Genomic DNA, 22,326 nt, shown 5'->3' with positions numbered 1-22,326 from the left:
CTGGTTCCTGAAGACAGCACTACCTCTTTCTTGCTTCAAGAAAAAGTCAGGACATGATCGCGACAGAAACTACAGGAGACATACTCAGAGCGATTCACAGCGATTCGTACAGATAAGAGAAATATAAAAAAAAATCAAAACGCATATTGGAGGGAAACAGCGCGAAAGACGAAAGACCAGGCATAGAAAGACACACACGACAGCGCTGACTTACAGACACATACAACAGCGCTGTTGTATGTGTCTTTCTCTGCCTGGTCTTTCGTCTTTCGAGCTGTTTCCCTCCAATATGTCGTACCAACACGCCCAAGCAACCACTTTAGGAAAACGCATATTCACAAAGCGTTTTGTTCCTAAGTGCCCTTTTCCATTCTTCTTCCGCCCTCTCTAATGATATGTCTACCACGAAAATTGGCAAGGATTTTCTCTTGCGAACATTTCTAGCATAACAAAACGCATTTCGTTGACACGGATTCAGTTGTGCTGAGATCTGCGAGATGAAGGAAATTTTGACGAAGCAAAACATTGTCGTTCGTCCAAAAGTACCACGCAACTACGAATCAAATGAATGCAAACGTAGGTAGAAATGCCTTCGCACCTGAATAAGTTCGTCCTTGTTCGAGGATTGAACGCGAGAACAAAGCCCTTTCCTAAGCAGGCACTCTGCCACCCATACACGTCTGCACGTATTAAGCTTTTATTTGTAAATTCGTGACGCAAATTAATAAGTAAGGGAAGAGGAGTAGCCGGAGCCATGTATAGGCACCAACCTCTCCTTAAACACATTTATTTAAAAAAAAAGAGGGGGGGGGGCTATTTTTAATCACTAGACTTACCGTATTTATTCGAATCTTAGCCGATGTTTTTTTCGAAAAAAACGATGTGCGAAAGCGGGGGAGATGGGGGGGGGGGGGGTGGTGTTGGCTTAGATTCGAGTACAATGATTAAGTTTTTTTTTCTGGCCTTGCGAATTTCGGGGGTCGGCTTAGAATCGGGGCCGGCCTAGATTCGAGTAAATACGGTATCTAGTTTTTTTTTTTTCTTCCTAGATGGTAAAGAGCCCTTAACCACACCGAGTTCAAAGACGAAAGAGCTACTTCTTTCTCGCCTTCACTACCTTTCCTACAGGCGCTATCTCCTTCTCGCCACTTTTTTCTTGATAAAAACTCGCGGACAATGTCAGCACTAAATGCGTTGAGCCCATCAGGATTTCGCGCTTTTCACTTACACGCTGTTATCTCCGCTGCACAATAGAAAACGCGCAAAGCGAAGGGAAATCAGTTCATCGCGCACGATATTCTTGAGAGACAAAGCTTGAGTGAGCGTACAACTGCGTAGCGAAGCAAATTCGTAATTGCTGGGGTTTAACGACCCAAAACCGCGATTTGATTATCAGAGACGCCGTAGTGAAGGGCTCCGGAAATGTTCAACATCTGGTGTTCTTTAACGTGCCCCTAAATCTAAGTACACGGGCCTCAAGCATTTTCGCCTCCATCGAAAATGCGGCCGCCGTGGCCGGGATTCGATCCCGCAACCTTCGGGTCAGCAGTCGAGCACCATAACCACTAGACCACCGTGGCGGGTGTAGCAAAGCAAGGTACACATAGGAGACAATTCACAATTGACATCTTTCATATACGGACCAATCGAGAGGTTATTCCCTCATGACATCACGTGAACAGACTGCTGGCGTCACGAATTGTGCCAAAAAAGTCGTTAATGCCAGGGGAGAATAACGCGCTCGTATTTTCGGAGGTTGTTTTAGGAGCCCCTTAAATGCACCTGGAATCAACGGAATTATTATGTCACGGTAGGTTGGAGCATGCGCTGTACATCCGTGTTATACATACACTATGAAAGCAAATAGCGCGAAAAAACGTAAGACAAGAAGGCTACAGCACAAGCGCATACCATAAGCTTGGTAGAGTATGCGCCGCTGTTGAAAAAAAAACGTGGATGGGACTGCGCAGAAATGGCATGAGTGTAAGGTGAAACACAGGGACAGTTCTTCGGTTTGTGGCAAGGGACGTGTATATCAGGTGCCTTTCACGTGCGGTAAATACTATATAGTACAAACAGGCCGCTGTCTGAATGCGCGCCTGCAAGATCACCGTCGATCTTTGAATGGGCAGCCGTCGTCTAATTTGACCCTGCACTGCCGTGAGTGTAGGTGTACTCCTCGCTTGTCTGATGCGAAAGTGCTCGCACGTCATAGGGACGAGGCGGCACGTGAGCTCGTTGAGGCTTTTTTTCATTTTGAAAGCTGGAGATGACTGTGTGGCAAAGCCTTCCCTTGCGTTAAATAAGGCAGAGATAACGTACCTGGATGCGCACATCTAAGGTTTTTGGTTGTGCTCGTGGTGAACATGGGGTTTGGGCTTCCTATATATTTTCGTCTTTCTAATAAAAGTTCAGTTGTTAGAAAATGCGATTGTGCTGTAGCCTTCTTCGTCTTGTCTTACGTTTTTTCGCGCTATTTGCTTTCATCATGAATTACCAACTCGCCCAACAATCAATCCTTCTAAGATACATACACTCTTATAAACTCGATGAAGTCAATGTGGGAGCAAATCTCTGCAGAAGCAAGACAAAGCACAGGAACTCTGTATCGATGTAAACTTACCCAGCGACAGAACAGTCTGGGCCAAGTATGCTTTCTTTCAGAGGTCACGCGGTGAGCCAACTTTCGGAGGGACGGGAGAACGAATAAAATACGATGGAAACGGGCCTTCACTGAGAGTTGGCTGACGAAGACTGGCTGCCAAACGTCGTGCTGTTTCATAGCTGCGTCGACGATACAGTGCCCACACCACGATCAACTGGAGCAAACTGAATGCAAGAGCGAGTTACAATTCAGCGCATGCGTATGCGCCTCGTGCTGAAACCGCTGAAACTTTCACCGAGTCGGCAGCAGCGCCAGAACGCACGGCCTAGCGAACAGTGAAAGTAAAGTGCGAGGTATGCGATAAGCGTTTGCCGTCGTACCATTCGCAATGCGTGGCGCGCTCTGCGGTTCAAGATGGCTGCCGGAGGAGGTTCAACCTAAGTTCAACCCGTCTGCTAGCATAAGGAAAGATACGACGTGCGGACGCTTGCCCCGTGCTGCTTAAACCGGGGCATACGAAATGAGCTGAACAGAAATGTATGTCAGAGCAAAATACTTGCCCAAATCATGGGAAGTGCCAAATGCTCGCCACCTCATTTTTTGCCGCGGTGTGAAAGGTTATATTTCAGCTCCGTGACCGTGTATCGACGATGCGTTGGAAATCCTTGGCGCGCGACAGAAAACGTGACAGAAGTGGGAACTTGAATGGACGTATGAAATGAACGGCACTCCGAGGTACGAACCGAGCCTGCCTGACGGATTTGCCGCAGTAATAGGCTGCTGGCGAGTAACACCACCGTTGCTGCTCGGGACAGCATGTTTAACGTGACGATGGTTTCTAAACATGTTGCGCCGTCATTATACCAGCGCGGTCAGATACGCGGAGTTACTTCTTCAACGGAACGCAAGCACGTCTTTGTGGCGTTCAACATCCCACTCAGTAGTGCTTGGGTCACAGTCATGCAATCAAAGAGTCATTCTCAGACTCTAGCCGTGCGCAGTCCACTTCTCTCGAACGTTGCTTGTTCGAAGCATGCCTCTCGAAAAGAATGCAGGCGCACGCTTTTCGCAACTTCCAAGAATGAGACTTCGCGAAAATTCGTCGAACAACAACGCCGTTCGGACGATGCACCGAAGTTCTTTGTCAACACGGCGGCGCGGAATGCGGTCGCGACTGCACGTTTCGTTGCTTCCTCTCGTCGAGCCATCATTGGCAGCGTCACTTGCCCGGAGTTCTTCAAGCACGTCTTCAAGGAGTCTTCAAGTACGCTTACTTCGTGAAGTTCTGGGCGATGGCAGCTGCTTCTAAGCACTAAATTTCGACTCCGTGTTGTACCATTCGAGCAATTTTCGTGATCTCCGAGCTTGATTCTAACACTGTGTCCCAATATAATTTTCAAGTACATTCTTCGGTGCGTTTCAGTTCAAATAAATTTTAAAGAAAAATTTGAATCCAGGCAGCAGCCAAAAGTAAAGAATGCCTGCTTGGTTGGACAAGGTGCAGCTTGGGGCAACAATTACTTCACCGATGTGTTCATTTTACTAATCCGTAAATCACAACCGCATGTTAATGAGTTCGCTGTCCATAGATAAATGTAGTCTACATAAGGCCTGAAACACCCAGGAGCTTCATAAGCGGGCTGCGCTTTCACCAAGAAAGACATATTTCACCAATATGATTCATTCATTCTTCATTGCATGCAACCGCCATATTAGGCAAGTCAAATACCAACAACGTAAGGCTTGTTGGGACCTCTTTAATTTAGGAACTGGAACAAACAATAAAACAGCGCCATATTCGACGCCTACAATTTTAGTAACCTTAGGCTCCTACACTGGGCCTGTAATTACGCGAAGTTGGTCAAATAAATTTGTGCGGCTAAAATATCGTCACGCTTGCAAACAATGTGACCTATAGTATAACTCAGCGGCTTCAGAAGACATAGATGCATGCGAGGTTTCTATACAGCTAAAAGAGACAATTTACAGAACATACGTATGTACACACACACACACACACAGATGAAATTCATTTGTTGGTATATCTAGTTTGATTTTAAGCATCACATATATATTTTCAGATCTATATTATTTACATAAAACGTACATTCCCCCAAGACCACCGCTGAAGCACACCCCTGATAGACGGGGTGCCGCACAGAAAACGTAAAACAACTACCAGGTAAAGGATGACAATGTTGTGATTGAAAAGATATGATACACGTATGTGCCCTTAGAGTGGCGAGAGCAAAGGCATATTAAATATATATTTGTACACAGGCAAGACTCTTAGGAGTTTACCAAGCACCATAGGTTTCCTATATACGTATCTGACTTTGGCATGACAAACAAAGATTTATAGTCAAAACTGTGACCGAAACAAGACGACGTCGCCATACGAGAGTGCCCCGTACAGAGGTAGAGTAAACGTAAGCATTTTAAAAACTTTTTGGCTGATTGCTCGGATGTCTCGTACCGTTCTCGCAGCGATGCCCGGATGATCTCATTAGAGTACCCGGATTTCTCGTTTTAAGACCCCGTATATTCTCGTGTCAGTGCCCAGATAACGGCGATGACATTTAGTTAAGGTCACTTTAAGGCCGCCGGCGACGGGAGCTAAAAGCATTTCATGCTTAAAAAACAAGTACACGTGGTTCATAACGCGGTACCTTTTGTGTCCGTTCGTGTCACTTTGACGTAGACGCTCTGCTTTTGGCTTTCACTGAATATGCACCGACAAATGTTGGCAACATTTGGTGACAAGAGGTTTCAGCAATGAAGAATTCAAATGCAGCTGACTTTTCATCGCCCATCAAGACTCTCTGCATCGTGTGGCGCTGGAAGGAAACTATATTCCTTATGACTGAACACAGTAGAAGTCACCGATATCAAAAACTAACCGGAATTGGTCCGCTCATAATGGACACCTCCCTGCATCCATGTTGGACATGCTCATGCTATGTTCGGTCCCTGTAAATGAGAAGAGTTTCTTTGAACTGCGTCGTTGCAACTTATCTAAAATTCTGTCCATTCACTTCAGTCCCACAAGGCAATCGCCCATTGTATTTGACATCTAACAGTGATAGAAATCGTTGTTGTGCAAGTGCTAAATGCACCTGTCTCCAAGTCCACAAGACGACTCCCAAAATAAACAGAGAAATAAAAAAAATAGTTGTTTTTGCCACCTTTTCGCCGTGGTAGGCTTAAAACACTGCACTGATTTGTCCCTTTCAGTCCTGGCGATAAGACGTACCACAAAGACACGTGCTCCCAGGTCCCACCGTGATTCAGCCTGGCCACTCAAGTCTGCCACAGCTTCGCGCTCGAAGTTCACTTCGCGCACTCACTCACACACACACACACACACCGGTTCTCAGCACCACGACGACTTAGGCATGTAGTCCAACTCCATGGCCGACGTGGCCGAAAGCGACGAGATTCCACTGCCGCTGTTGCGGTGGCTCGCCGGAGCGGAGTCGTCCCCGCTCGTCGTACAAGGCGTACACGGCGCCGTGGAAGACGTGGACAGCGACCAACCCTGGGCATCCGCCGTCTCCCTTCCTCGACCGCCGCCGCGCGCGAAGATCTCTTTGAGGGTCTCGATCGGGTCGTACGTCGGGGCCGTCCCGCCTTCCACCGAGTCCGACTCGGAGCAGCTGCTCTTGGGCGACTTGAGAAGCGCCGACGTGACGGTGGGTGACCTCCGACCGCAGTCGTTGCTGCCGTCGCCCTCGCTGTGGCGTTGGTCGCCGTTCAGCAGCGACTCCCTACTCCGGCTCTGTTCCTTGCCGGCGGTCATGTGGTTCGCTCGCGGAACTGCCGGCGGCGACATGCTGGGAAAAGAGAGCGCCGGAGGCGGTGTTGCCTTCAGGCGCGAAGACCGCGTGGCCGCGATAGGAAGAGGAGCCCTCGGCTTTGACGTGACCCTCAGAGAAGACGTTTCCACGCCGCCTCCGGCTTGCCGAAAAGACTGGACGTGGTTTGGCGGTGGCGGCAGCGGGACCTCGTAACCGTCGGCGTCAACCGCGGGTTCGTTGTCGCAAAGCAGCTGCAGGTACCGCGTCGCATTGTCGTTCATGTCGGTCGGCGTTAAGGGCGATGCGTCGTACCGACTGTGTTGCAGCAGTGGCAACTGCTTGCAATGAGAAAGAAAACATACCATTCTGTGATTACACATGCCATAGGCGCGAGCAATAAGCTCAATGTCAGCAGCAGACACTCAGCGCCCTATATGACGAAGTTCAACGGAATTCACGTACAGGCCATTGATCTCAAGTGCATTACCATAGAGCAGGCGTATCAATGCACAATCACATAGTATAGATCTACAAGGAAGGAAGAAGACAAGAGAGAAGGCAGGGAGGTTAACCAGACGCATCCCCGGTTCACTACCCTGCGCTGTGGTAATGGGAAAGTGGAGCAGAAAAAGGAGTGATAGAGAGAGAGGGGAGCGAAAGGAAAGATAGAAAATGATCAACAAATGCGCCGACGCGTAGGTGGCTGTCGCACTTTACGATAGTCAAAGACGTTCCCACAGGCCCGTAGTCCTCAAAAAAGCAAAAGGATACGCAGCTAAGGGACAGAAAACGGCCGCGATGGTTAGTGAGTTCGGAAATGCTTCGATACCGAAGCTGATCTCAAGTACCGGACATGATTCATCGACATTCTCGTGGCATCATGGTACGAAAGAAAGCATTCTGAAGCCGTGTACCAGTAATTTCAGGCATGACGGCGTTGTCGATAAAATTAACTTTTTTTTTTTCTGGGAGCACTTTCTTTAGCGTCTGTCGCAAAGGTCGCCAAAACGTTGCTAGCCAATGCATCATTATGTCGCAATGCAACAACTCTCAGTGTGGCAATACCAAAATTTGTACATTGAATATATACGTAGTGGGTAGAGTGCCGGTGCCTATGGTCGTGAACCGAGAGATCGTGAGTTCGATTCCCGGCGACGGAACCTCCTCTCTAATTTTTCGTTGTCGTTCGTTATTTTGCATTTTGCAACATCTTATCCGTGACGGAAATACGTCAGTGATGTCTTGGTGGACCCTGGCATAAAACACTTTCGTGTTGGTGTAGATTACCTATTTTTAAGACATATGCTGCAGCATAGAAACACTGCGCCATATTGAAACTGTCTGGGGGAGTATTGAAAACAATCTCCACTTCCAGTCGTTGAAAGAAAACAGCTCACCTGTGTTGTCGCTGGATCGCTGGAAATGCTCAAGCAGTCCGATTCTTGAGCCATAAGCAGCGAATTCTGCTCCGGAGTGCTCAGAACTTTGCTAGGACCTGATGAAAGAAAGGCAGTGCGAAGACTCTCTTGAATACAGCGCAAGACATTAGCTTAACTGCGCGCTGAACTTCAGGATGCGTGGAGTTGAGAAGTTTACGATTCACTTTGTCGTGACTTCCTCGGAAGTGTCGATAAGCTTGAGTTACTCTGGCAACGATTTTCCAATCATCAGCAGTCTTAAAGAAAAAAAAAATGTTGCGAGCAAAGGCACAGTTTTCGTTGCACGATAATTTTATTGGCGCGACTACGTGAACTCGGTGGTTATGTACCTGTAATTACAATATATATATATATATATATATATATATATATAGTTAAACAATGAGCATGCAAGTTCCTTCTTAAGGAATGCAAGAAGGTCATTATTCCTCTTCCCAACTGCTTATATTGCAAACGTCCTAATACAAAATCGTAGAATCTGCTTTATCTTTTCTTTCTTTTGCTTAACACAACAACGACCGACATTTTCTTAGTATCCTTAAATCGCATTTGTGGGAACAATGAATTATTCATCTCGGAGTTTAAACGAACAGTAAGACTCGACTTGCATAACTCTGTAGAACAAACACACAGTTGGCAGAAAACGAATATATAAAAAAAGCGCTCTCTTAAGCTCCACCACCATCTATCCATCACCTAAATGCGTTAAGCGATAAGCGTTTGCGATGAAAAAAAAGAGTAAAACATTAGACCACACTTCAGTTGTAAGCAAATCATGACCAGCACAACATGCCAAATTTTTCTGAATATCATGCAGGCATGCGTTTTACATGTATACGTGATTTAAACTTTAAAACGAAAATATGTTCAATTAAGCAGAAACACTTCTAAACCTACCACATGTTTATTACTGGCTGCATGTGGCACTTTACTAGCTTATTCAAAACAGCTTGAAATAGTTGTCAGCATCCTAGTTATAGCAGAATTCATGCATCAATGCTTACCCTTCGTTCAACGCAATCTTTGTGAACACACTGTTTCAAGCAAGCACTGAACAGAACAAATGAAGCATTCAGACAAAATTACTGAACCTTACGATTCATTCAAGCACTTCGCTACAGAAATATGCATACTCTGTAGCTGTAGTTGCGATATTCGAGAAACTAAATGTTCCGACAGCCTTCACAGCAGCACTTACATGTCTTGAAACTCACCTACAATCAACTTACGGTTTCTGAGGTTTCGATTAAACGCCACACATTTCAACTGTCTTAAAGGGACACTGAAGCGACAGGCTTCAAAAATACGCAACGCTTCCTTTTTTTAATTTTGCGCTGAAATTCCAACAATAATACGTCAATGTGAAATTTCGTATTTCAATGCATCTTTCGTACTTTGGCCACATTGGCTCAGCAAAAGCTTCTCACTCTTATCATGGTGAATATCTGGCACCCTTTGAACACAATGTGATCCCTATTTGGTGTTAGAGAATCACGGAGGCCTCGGTATACGACGTCAACAATGTGATCCCTATTTTGTGGTAGAGAATCACGGAGGCCTCAGTATACGACGTCAAGTTCTATGACGTCATGGCTAGCTGGTGCGGGAACTTCAGGGCAGCGTCACCACATGCTTTATTTCCTTTTTCTTGTTTGGGGGGTTGCCTGAATTCCTAAGCACTTCTTCAATGCAACAGTGGGGCTTCCGATATTGTGGCATTGCAATGTACTAATACCAGTGCATGATGATACGATTTTTATGTCTTTAGTGTCCCTTTAAGCCAGGACAAAAACATTGTGCAGATGATACAGATTGAAGACATGCACGAAGAAAAAGGTGCAGAAGTACAGTGCAAGGTGCGGTGGCGGCAGCAGCAGCAACAGCCCGATCGTCATCGGCATCATGCGGGTGTGCGGGAGGTGCGGCATGCACGCGGTTTTGTGCGTGACGTGTGCAGCATGTGCAGCAGTGCGGGAATCCGAAGCAAAGCGCTACCTGGTTGCGGTGACCTGACCGGTGGTGGGTAACGTTCTCCCTGGTAACCCAAATTGTCAATGCCACCTACAACTGCGGCGGGAGACACACACACGAGACGTTCACTCGAAGGAACGCACTTGACAATACACAACGTGTCACATTTGGACGTAACAGGATAAAAATAGCAGATTTTAAGACCATACACGGGCAAGTATAAGGCGCTCCTGTAAGGATGGCTTCAACAGAGTATTAATATGGTGTTAATAGGTTACGCGGCCAGGTGTGCTGAACAAACCTGGCCCGAAAAGAACGAGAGCTGTGTCTCAATTGGTTTACCTCTTAGAACAAATATGGCACATTTCAATACATAAGCTCTGGTACATCAAGTAACGCGTGATTCACAGGAGTGTGAGGCATGTAGCCTCTATTTTGTTATACCTAATGTGGGCGCAATACATAATAACACGCAAATAAGCATTTATGTGCCAAATACGTTTTTGGGCGTTGCATACCTAAGCGAACAACAATAGATGCAGAATTTTGCAAATTTGGGCAAGGAAGGCACTACGTGGGGTAGGCATTGGCAATTTTCGAGCCCCACACCAAGTGGATCCCGCATTCTGCCCCTTTCGGTTTTGGGAAAAGGCGCATCACATCCCGTCAGCAGGTGCTCCAGAATTCCCCAACTCCGGTGCTCTGGTGCTTCGCTAGAGGTATGTGCTCGTCAGCGGGAAACCATTTCGTGAATTTGCTAGCAGTGCTCGAAGAAGTACTGACACCAAATGCTTCTAACATTATAATTCTTTTTTTTTTTCTGAAGCACGGACCACTGATATCGAAACTACGACTCGAGCCTCAGTTCAGTCAATAGCTGGCAAGTAATTGCGCTGATATATGCGTACATAGCACGAAAAATTCGGGCTTTCCTTAGAACAAGCGTCGAGTTTATCACTACGTTAAAGGGGTACATAATAACTCAGTGATTACAAATTATGGTAATGCTGGCTCGGGTATCAACGCCTATCCTCTTCTCCTCCCATACCGCCTATCTACGAAATGTACTTGAGTGCTTTGTTAACAGTGAGGGGCCACAGATCTCCACACAATACCCGACGTTGCGAGCCTCGTTTACTGAAATACGCTGATTTTTCGGACGACGTTGTTTTAGCGTTGGTGCAAGTTTGAAGGTTCCTAACGTAGGCACCGCTAATGATCAACGCGAATACTTGGAAATTGCCGTTCGGTGCGAGTACTTTTCTTAATGTGCAGTAGTGCGCACTCATGAAGCATTCAAGCCATTGACAGTGCCCTAATGTGCGAATTCCGTTTGTGACAAGTGCACCATTTTTTTTTTTTGTGTGCTACCATGGTGCATTTTCCTTGTTTTGAGGGAAGATTGAGTGAACAGTGGGTATATACAAAAAAAGACAACGTAGAAGAATAAACCGTGCTCATTCAGCTTTAAAGAAAACACGCAACATTGAGAAATAAACGAAGCTCTAGAAGTCCCATTTACGAAACCACACAGCTTTTGTAGATAGGTCGACTTGTGGTAGGTGGCGCTTCTCTTCGCGCCTGTGCATTGAGCCTATACTGCTTCTTCTGAGTAAATGTCGATGAAGTGTCTTCGGAGAGTGGGCTATGCGCCTACGCATTCTTTTTAACAGCGGACTACGTGTTACAAAATGAAAGAGGCAGCAATACGCTGTAGGTAGAAAAGAAAAAAAGCTCGACGGCCTCATCATTCAAATGGAGCGAAAAATAGGCCTGTCATCTTTAGGTGATGCAGATTCAAGGCTTTATTATTGCTTAACAGATGGCTGCGGGAAAAACGTGGACTTACTGGAAGAAAGGCGATTAGAGCTCATCCGTGATGCTGAATTTTTAAAGAAATGCAATAGCAAAGAACCATTATCTCATATTTATACACTACGCTTATAAATAGGTGCTGCTTATAAATATTGGACGTGGAATTAGAGAAAAACACTCACCTGTGAAGGACTGTCCAATATAGTTGTGATTGTGGACAGCCGTAGCGATGCTCGCGAGAGCCTGGTATTTCTCTCGCAGAAACTCCAAGGTATCCAAGCAAAACGCGAAATCGGGTCTTTCTTCCGGATTGTATGACCAGCACCTAAGCATGAGTTCGTGGCTGCAAATAACAAGGAAGAACAGATGAAATTTGCATCCTCACTGCGACTTGAAACCACAAATTCAACGAATCCTAAGTGAGATATCTTGAGTGCATCTTTTCGTGGTATATCTGAAAGTTGACAGAAGTAGGCTGCACCTTTCGAAAGGAACCAGTGGGATTCCTCTGCACCTGCTTCGTTGCTGTACATGTTTTACATGCTGTAGACGCAATATTTCAAATAATATATTTAGCGTTAAAATTACCTCTTTAATTATACGTAGATCTGTTCGCTTTGATTATACTATTCTCCGCTGGCTCTTATAAGCAAAACAAGAATCACGTTACGTTTAACAGTGCGAGAACATAGGCAGTTGCGAGCAGTCTACGATTTCTTTTTATCATACATGTAATTCCAGATAGATTCGAAGTGAAATGCAGCATACTCCAGATACTTACAGGTCATCGGGGCAGTTGTCTGGATTGTCAAGACGCCCTCCTTCGCGGACGTAGTGGAGGACTTCGAGATTATTTCTAGCCGGATAAGGCTGCTGGCCCATCGTCATGACTTCCCATAAGAGAACACCAAATGCCCTGCGTAGAGTAGACATAAAAAATTGACATCAAATAAAAAGACATACGATCAGCGCTGCAACAAATGCTCCGAGTATATGGATGAGCGTTGGCAACGGTTCTTACGACAGCTAAAGTACTGAACTTGTGAAACGGTTCGGCAAAATCAAAGAAGGATCTGAAATTAGATACAAAAAAAGACAAGCCTTCTCGCTTTCTTCGTTTACCTCCAGAAAGAACGTTCTTAATAGACCGATCTCACCGCGAGTTGCGCTACGCCACCGCTGCCGCAGTGCATGCCGGTACTTGTAGTACTCGGTACGTTCAGCTGCCTACAGCTGGTGCTTTGGCGAGCTGCATTAGCGGCCTTATTTGGATGATTTGCGATGGTTGGGTTGACGTGCTGTGTGCTGGGATGCTACAACAGGAGCTTGAAGCAAAAGGACTCGGATTTTACGTGTTCTCGAGGGATTTCAAGTTCCGACAGGAATGTGTGCGACAGGCAACGAAGTCGGACAGAGACGCAACTACCGCGCACTTTCTTGTTCAACGTGTTTGTGAACTCCCTGTGCATGATGCATCGTGGTTTTTCAGTGCCCTATTGCGTCATAACAACCTTGCTGCGCGAACGATGGACCGATCGGCGACAGCAAAAGTTCATATAACGCGAGCTCGATCCCCTTGCCTGGGCGATCGCCGCCAGCGGCGACAGATTGGATACAACGTCCTTTCCGGGCTCAACAGAGATCGCTTTAATATATAGGGAGACCTAAACCGACCTCTCACCAAATGCGATGACGACTGTCAAGCGTCTAGCATGAACGAGACCAAGATTATAACTGCATGCTGTGTACAGCTCGCGCCGTGGAGCGCACGGCGAAAACTCGGCCATGCCGGCATCGCACCCAACTCCGCCGCCGGGATTTCCCTATTCCTTTCAATATGCGATATTATTGTGAACGCATCATAAAGCGGGCAACAGCGGTATCAAAGCTGAACTTCTTTATGAGCGTGGGCTATTAACCGTACACTGTCGTTTCGAAGCGGTAGGCCTAGCGACGATACCGGCGCCGAGCCACCGGCTGAGGCCTCCGCCGCCAGCCGGAGCGAGCTACTGCTTGTCCGCCGCATTGCGTGTGTCGCCAAAATCTCTTACTGACTCATCCATTCCTTGTACAGCAGGAAATATTATGCCATTCACGAGATTTTTGTGATGTTAACCTTTGGCAAACGGCATGAGCGGCCAGTCACCGTTCAGCGGACGCGCCTCTAACCTGGTTCACGGCGACAGTTTTTTTCATTCACGTTTAACTTATTACTGTGATCGAAGTCTTGCGTTGACAACACAGTCTACATGAAAACAGTCGCCTCGACAAAAAAAAAAGCGCAATAAGCTTCTGTTTTTCGTCCCTTCGGCTTTTTTTTTTCTCCTGTTGTCGTGTAGCGGAGAGTTCTACACAGTTTAGGCAAGTCTTTTTTCCCGGATACTGTAGCTTGTGTCGCTTGCGTGTCTTGCGTTCACTGAAGAAGATATTTGCTCTCATTACGACGGGAACGTGATTTCTTTTTTTTATTACTAATATTTATTCAGCAAAACGACCCAAGCTCATCAACCCAACGAGACGACCTCGTCACATGTAAGCACTATCAACTGTTCTTTTTTTTATTTTAGCGCTAGGATGCAGTTTAACCTGAAATAAAATAACATACATTGGAGGTGCAGACACAGTTTTCCACCGCGTTCAATCATCTTGCGTGTCGAGGATTGGTGCAAAACGGCAATATACCTGAAGCACGCAGCAAGCAGCCGCACCAGCAGCGCTCCGAGAACTACAACTAAGATGGCGGCAGTGCCACTGTCGGAAACTCGCGCATGCGCAGATGGTCTGGTGAGATCGGTCTATTATATGCTTCTTGATTCTAATGTATTGTCATCCGTCTATCGTCAGCCCGTTACCATTGTCCCTCCAAATATCACTCCTGTTTTCGTGTTTCGAGGTAACAGCTTCTGAGTACATTTTCTGTGTATTGCGAAAGAATATAAAAATGCTCCTGACGCCTTGAACCCTAAAGGAAGATGTGTTACCAATATTTGTCTCAGCAAGTGCTTTTTGTCCGGTCTATATAAGTTCCTTGGCAAAATTACAAGGTGTTCACTAATACCTGTTTGCCTAAAATATACCAAGAGCTTGGAGTGTATACAATATAATCGAGATAGTATTGTTGCGCTGTAGTGCTAAGTTCCGGCACTGACCAGACGTCCGAGTGGTTGGTGAAGACGCCGTCTACGAGTGACTCCGGCGGCATCCATCGCACGGGCAGCAGTCCCTCGCCCTCCTTGCGGTAGTAGTCGTGCTTGTAGATGTCTCGCGCCAGCCCGAAGTCGCCGATCTTCACCACGCGCTGGGCGGGGTCCGTGCTCGACACGAGACAGTTCCTCGCCGCAAGATCCCTGCGACGTCCAACGGCCGCGTTGTTCATCAAAGCTCTCTTTACTGCTGGATTCGCATCGGTTGTACAACGACAGAACCACCATGTTATACACATTAAACCTGCAAATGATGGGAGGTAGGCCCGACGGGAACATGACCGCATAATTTCTGATGATTCGTTTCAACTAATACCCCCACCAACGTAACTATGTATCGTACCGTACGGCAGAGGGTGAAGAACTGGGTGTTCTCGTACCCACCTCCTTGAACTTGCTTACGAAAGTAGAAAATGGGTGGGGGGGGGGGGGCTTTCGCAAATTCAAGGCACCTCCAATCACCGGCTGCATGTTGTTCTGGTCATGTGGCATACTGATGGCTCATTTATTTTGGGCCACTTACCGCAGTGCACATTTTGGCTTTTCGTTCAAGCACATCCCTTCGATTCCGTCCGAAAAAATGCGATAACTACGCGTGTGCATAACACATTCAAGTTGGAATGAACAGCGCTGATAACGTCCCTAATGTTTAGCAGATATACTTTAATCTCTGATATGTGCTAAATTTCTCTGCCGTACTTTCATTAGCAACCGCTAGTAACCTTGCAGAGCAAAGGAAACGGTGTTGGCAGCAGCGTCTTAATTGATTCCCACAGAGACATGTCCCGAAAGTCCAACAAAGGCTAGTCAAACCACGTGTTGAATCGCCATAAAAAGTCCCGCAAAAAAACTCACCTGTGCACGAAGTGCATGTCTTCGAGGTATTTGCAGCCCTTGGCCACATCGACGCATATGCTGAGAAGGTCGTTTAATGTCAGGGGCGACCTCTCTCCCTAAATTAATACGGAGAAAAACAATGTTAAGAATAACAGCAAGTGTTCTGTTATACATCAGCAAATATTGGCTGGCGTGAATTCTAAAGTAAACATAAAATATTATTCATACGAACTAATCAAAGACAAACATTGCAGGAGTGACAATATTATGGCGCTTACTGCGACTGGTCGATTGCTTCTAAGGTAGGACAGAAGGTCTCCTCCTTCCATGAGTTCAAGTATAATAAAGTGCAGGCTGTTGTCCAGAGAGATGCCGAGTAACCTCAGGATGTGTTCGTGTTTGAAGTTGCTGAAGAAAAGGAATCGCGTTTTGCGATTAGTCAACCTAGAGCCACTGAACAAAAAAACGAACTGGAGGACTTGGTCGGGCAAGAAAAAAAAAGTCCGAAATATGCGCTATAACTTGATTGTAGTAAGTTCAAACAAAGCTTTTCGCATTCAACAAACCTCATGAGTTTCGCTTCCTTCAAGAATTCGGCCTTTTCCTGCTCTGTGGCACCTTTCCGAAGGTTCTGCGTGAGAGAGAAAATATAGCGTAAGTAGTTTTCTTACCTGTTCGCTCTCTTTGTGCTAGAGTATATCCTCACGTTAAAGCACAAATTATGTGGGAGTATGCGGCACGCACCTTGACAGCAACTTTGGTTGGTGGCATGCCTTCTCCTCCGAGGCTGTGGGCAATTCCTTCGTAGACTTCGCCGAAGGCTCCACTTCCAAGGAACTTCGTAAGTATTATCTGATCCCTCTCGATAAGAGGCACAGAAGCGAGCTCTTCGTCTAAAGGTAAGTCTCTGCAGATTAGGGAGATAAGAAAAGAAGAACCACATTTGAGAGTTTTCTCAATGAACAGCATACAATAGGAACTCTTAGCAACTATTTGAATATTAAACAATTAATGACAAAAACACCTTCAATGAAATCTTGTTGAGTATGTTAGTAAAACCTACACTAAGCGAAGAATATACATTATGTTTTGATGCTTCGGTGTTATTATTAAACAGTACCGCATGTATATAGATGTATGGTTACAACGTGGACTTGTGTGTTGCATCCGTGATGACGGATGTATACTTTTAAACAATCTAACTAAACATTATTACCAGCAGGCTATCACGGTCAATGTGTGCGGCAGGAAAAAGTAATTCATTACACTATGCCTGGTCTAGGTTGCCATAAGCTTAACGTCACCATGGAGTTAATGCTAAAACGCAACTTTCGCGACAAATCATATCGTTGCTGATAGGCATCTCGCGAGAGACTTCTCGTCTTCCAAGTTTACCCACGAAGAAAGTCAAGTGTCGGTATCAAATGTTCGAATAAATTTTGTGTAGGTAATATCTGTTTCATAAATGTGAAGCGTAAATAATAATAATAATATCTGGGGTTCAACGTCCCAAAACCACGATATGATTATGAGAGACGCCGTAGTGAAGGGCTCCGGAAATTTCGACCAACTGGGGTTCTTTAACGTACACCTAAATCTAAGTACACGGGCCTCAAACATTTTCGCCTCCATCGAAAATGCAGCCGCCGCGGCCGGGGTGAAGCGTAAAGAAAACATTAGTTTTGCTCGGAAGACAAAGCCCTAGCGATGTAACGTATCGAACAGCCATACGAAGTAAGATTCTTAGCTTGGTCGGCCCACGTGATTGCAAAAAACGTTCGCGTGCTAAGTAAGTTAAGGAGCACGGCTTCGTGCGCGCTCAAACATACCCGAACACAACTCATTCGATGACCGCAAACGCACATTGGCGCAATGAACAGATCTAGCGGAAGTAGCAACAAAACGCATCGCCTCGCCTCGCCTCGCCTCTCGCTTCTTTAAGATAAAGGGAACTGCAACATAAGCGCCCTGAGGTCCGGTGATGTCGTCAGGGACCGCGTAATCGAAGCGAGCCGCCAACTCAGTTCGCTCAGCATTTTGAGCCGCTGAAGATTACTTGCAGCAGAAGGCGCGCGCACCGCCTGTTATGGCAGAGCAACGACCCCACCGCCACCGACCGGGCTGACTAGAGGATGAACGCTTCACCTTAATGCCGCGCTCTCTACATCGTCAAGATGCATTCCACACAATTACCACTTCTCCCCGCTTCCCCATCGGCTACTCATGCACACAATAATGGACGCGTTCTCTAGCACGCTTTCCCTCGATTGCAAAACGTGTCACGCACGGGACCTTGTGCGGATCACCACACCAACGCCAACGTCGACGGCAAGTCCCCATAATAGCTATCGCAATGAAACGTAACTTTCCCTGTGTCTTACCCGAGCGCATACAGAGCGTTGTTCTGTTGAATGAAATTTCCGTTGCGAGGCAGTTCGCTGAGCGTCGCCAACTCAAGGTCCGGCCGGAGATCACGAACGTTATCCTGAAGAACTTTCTTTTCCTTCTGCCTCCTCTTGTAAACTGAACAAAAGAAGAAGAAGAGAATAAGATGTGATACTCGCAACACTTTTGTGAATGAGGAACACTGCTGAGGTGAGTCTACGAGTTCTTACCAATGTACAGAGACAGCACGATCACGCTGGCAAACAGCAGGATGCCAAGGAATGCGAAGATTATGATCTTTCTGACAGGGCTGTATGCAATGTCGATAACAGCTGAAAAAGGTGAAAAAAAAATTGAGGAACAACGCTTCATTTCGTGTAGGCTATAATTAGAAGAATATTCAAACGCAGGGGTGTCAACCCAGCCCGCACATGACTGTCTTCGGCCCATATTTTTTTTGTATTTTCTTAAGAGGTATGTTTGTGAGCCTTCAACCAGCAATGAACAGCTCTCCGCATCAAAAGGAACCTACCGGCCATGGCCGATGGACGGATTTCTAATGTTTTTGGCTCAAGAGGTGATTTCGTAATGGCCCAAAGTTGCCCAATCATTTTTTTTCCTGACGCACCCCATGCGGTGACCATCTTTTGAAGCATAACCGTGCAACAAAAACTCCGAACCGGCTTGCAGATTTTAGTCATTCTGAAGATCGGCATAGCTATTTTTCTAGAATCCTGAGGCCAAATCTCTTTCAGAAATGAACCATTGAGACATGATAAAAGCCTTTTTCCAATGGCGACGTTAACTGTCATTTTGTTGAACCCAACATGACGGCGACGGTAAAAGTGAGCCTCGTGTGTCCATATAATTGATACCGCAACAAAACACTACGAAAATGCGTTCATGAACAGGACAAACGCTAGCTCATACCTGTGTCACACGGGCACATTTGATCACGATCAGGGCAGATCCGGATTATGCTCGTTCCGGATCATATGCTGCTACACGGTCACTTTTAATCGCGATCATGCCAGATCGGCATCAAGAGGTTCGCGATCTGGCTCCGTGATCGCGGTTTGATTAACGTCTGCGCCAAACTAGATTTGAATTAGTCTGAACCACGTAGCAGCGAGTAACTTTTTGATCGCGGTCAAAACGTCCGACTCGGATTGGCCGTGATCGCGATTAATAATAGTCGCTGTTACACGGTCTAGCCTAATCTAGATCGAGTTTGGCGCTGACGTCAGTCAAATCGCGATCTGGGAGCAAAATCGCGATGCGCTGATCGCGATCGTCTTGATACCGATCGAGCATGATCGCGATTAAAAGAGACCGTGTAGCGGCACCTGATCCTGATCGAGCATAATCCGGATCGGCCCTGATCGCGATCGAAAGTACCCGTGTGACACCGGCATAACAAACGCCGTACAAGTTGAGCGTATGCGGCGCGCGTGAGAGGCGCTGACCTTGAACGCCAAATGTTAGTCTGCGTGTGAGAAGCGTGCTGAACTTTGACATGCGCAGAGAGAGAGAGAGAGAGGCGCAGGGCGTAAAGCAAACCTCCGGGCTCCGGCAGTTCGAAAGGCTCGCTGGGTTCGCTGAACTCTCCTTCACCGTACTCGTTCAGGGCCCGAACCCGGAACACGTATTTGTGCTGAGCCTGCAGGTCCCGAATGATCCAGTGGTTCACGCTACTGTTGTAAGCCGTGACCCAGGCTGATTGGCTGGGGACTGTCGGAGAGCTGCCGTCCTCCGTTCGTTGCTCAGCAACGACGTCCACGGTCCTAGAAACGTGTCAAAGTGTAACAAGGTTATTCTGTTGCTTTAGCGCGAGGACATTTATTTATTTATTTATTTATTTATTTATTTATTTATTTATTTATTTATTTATTTATTTATTTATTTATTTAAAACATACTGCAGTCCGAAGATGAGGGGGGCAACAAAACTAACAGACAAAATATAGTGAAAGGATATACAAAAATAAAAATGGCGAAACCAAGGTCCAGAAGTGGAGCCCGCTATATATAATGAGTAAATATAGGTAAAGGTCAGTGCAACACACCGTAGCATTATTACCCAAGAAGATTCATATCAAATACGAACATTCCTGGCTAGTACGAATGCTCTGCAATCAATGCTCGGAAATCGTGCAGTATTAATTACGATAACATGGATGTCCTGCGGCCATGCAGAGATCACAAGCCTGTCGTGAGTTTCACGACGCTCCCAGGTGAGCTCGAAGGATCACAATGCCGACTATTTGGGACCGCACCTCGACGTGGTATAAATAGCGGGTCCCCATTCCTCGACGTCTGAAGGCGCGGCTGATTTCAGCCTCCACTGACTCGCGTGTCTAACCCGCTAGGAAAAGATATACGCGCAGTTCGTCAACTGTTCCCTGACACAATTTCACGGCACTATAGTCGCGTGAAAAGAAAGTACCCCTTGATAAATATCAAGCAAAAACTATGATGAAACCTTTAAGTGGACTATGAAAAAGAATTGAATTTCTGCAACAGATGTGTGCAACTGCCAGGGAAAGTTATTATTTTAGTATAAGAGCTCCACGTAAGTTATAATATTCTAGAGTGCTGGCTCGTTGGTCGTACATTAGGCGAGCTGCAGCGAGACTCGGCAGGCACCAGCACACAAGGAGCATGCGTGAATAAATGGTTGATATAGAAAGGTTGTCAAAGTGTGACTAAAGCGTTGAGGAATGACATTGCAATCACAGTATTTTTCCCTATACTTGTTCAAAAGGGGCTGCGTAGACACAGAGTAAAACTAAGTAATAAAAAAAAGGGGGGGGGGACGATTCAGAAGACAAACGACAAATCTGGAAACATGCATAAGCTGTTGCAGTTCCCGCTTGGCAAAACAGTGCTTTCCTTCTCCGTATGTCGACTCCGCGACTCGCAGTTGGTAACTCGTCTGATGAATAGCTACCGCTTCGACATAGGGGACGCGCCTCAAGAATCTCTCACCTATCAAAACTCCATCCTCGCGGTACAAGGTGCTAGTTCAAGTGAATTGTCGGCGCACCTGACTTGCAACTCGTAGATGAGTAGCTCGCCGCCGTTGCGGGGCACATCGCCCCACCGGACCTGGAAGAGGTCCTTGCCCAGGAGGGACACCTCGGGAGGCGTCGCCTTGCCGGGGCTGTCGGCGAGGGTCTGGAAGGCGAAGTGTCCCATCGGAGGCCACGGGAAACTGTCGTTGAGCGAGCTGCGGTAGGTCAACACCATGCGCAGCGAGTAACGGGTCCTGGGCAGGAGCTTGCGCAGAGGGTAGATGTACGTTCGGTTCGCCTGCGTCGCTTCGCTCGTGAAGTACCGCCACTCGGAGGTGCTCGGCTGTATGCGTCGTAGGGCGGTTGGGAGAAAAAGAAACAGACAAGAGAAGAATGCGTACACTTAAAAACATGGAATTATAAACTCGTAAAGAAAGAAAGGAGAGATAAAAAATTTGAACGCCCGCTCACAACTGCTTGTCAAAAGAATATGTGCATGCACTTCTTATGCCCCCGAAGGAAGTGCACGCGCACTCTTGGTATACGTGACAAGTATAGCTTATGAACTACTTCTAACAGGTATTAACGTTTAAGTCTTCTAGATTGTTTTAATCCCATTTCCCATTCCTATACATAGTAGCATGCCAGCGGTTATACAGACGCCGGCAAAAAAACTTTCTCCAATAAAGTCTTTCTGTCTCTCCTCTGGTGTGGCCCGGTGCTTATGCAATAAGTGTTCATTTCCACAGCGTAACTTTATTTTCTTTTTTCCCTCATGCACTTTCTGGAGCGATTTTTTAAAGGTATGTTCGTTAGCTCGCCTGAAGAAACTGCGGCATTTATGCACTTTTGACATATAGTCGCACGTGTTTGCGCATCTGCGACTGCAAATCCTTGCTTCTATTTTTAGAGGGCGAATGTGCGCCATGAAAAATAATTACTCTCGACAAATATGTCCAAGTCCAGTAATTCATAGCGTCAGTAAACTGTGCGCGCAAATACATCGACCTCCAGACAAAACTTACTATCTCAGCCAAACGTGTAAGCGATTCAAGTACTAATCATACCTTGAGGTACTCGACCCTGTGGCTCAGTATAACGGGTTCACTCGGTGCTGTCCACGTGAGGTCCATTTCGCGCGATGTCACGCGAGCCAGCGTCAGGTTACCGGGCAAGTCGAAGGTGGTGACGGAGAGCAACTCACTGTCACTGTGCATGTCACCTTTCCGTGAGTAAGCTCTCACCTGCACGGTAAAACGAG

The 22,326-nt window shown here is 46.5% G+C and overlaps 1 protein-coding gene across 1 annotated transcript in view; it reads right to left on the bottom strand.

The window, feature by feature from the left end:
- Window positions 1–4,321: 4,321 nt before the first annotated feature.
- Window positions 4,322–22,326, bottom strand: part of LOC119396167 (proto-oncogene tyrosine-protein kinase ROS-like) — a 145,129-nt gene continuing 127,124 nt past the window's right edge. The window contains 14 exon segments of the mRNA XM_037663256.2: window positions 4,322–6,737; window positions 7,800–7,897; window positions 11,810–11,970; window positions 12,409–12,543; window positions 14,777–14,974; window positions 15,686–15,783; window positions 15,946–16,075; window positions 16,234–16,298; window positions 16,412–16,574; window positions 18,049–18,190; window positions 18,283–18,384; window positions 19,613–19,836; window positions 21,098–21,408; window positions 22,133–22,309. Of these exon segments, the coding sequence (XP_037519184.1) occupies window positions 5,979–6,737; window positions 7,800–7,897; window positions 11,810–11,970; window positions 12,409–12,543; window positions 14,777–14,974; window positions 15,686–15,783; window positions 15,946–16,075; window positions 16,234–16,298; window positions 16,412–16,574; window positions 18,049–18,190; window positions 18,283–18,384; window positions 19,613–19,836; window positions 21,098–21,408; window positions 22,133–22,309 (2,763 nt within the window). The 3' untranslated portion in view covers window positions 4,322–5,978.

This window comes from Rhipicephalus sanguineus, chromosome 6 (assembly GCF_013339695.2).
Source record: "Rhipicephalus sanguineus isolate Rsan-2018 chromosome 6, BIME_Rsan_1.4, whole genome shotgun sequence".
NCBI lineage: Eukaryota > Metazoa > Arthropoda > Arachnida > Ixodida > Ixodidae > Rhipicephalus > Rhipicephalus sanguineus.
This window is presented reverse-complemented; position numbering and strand designations above follow the sequence as displayed.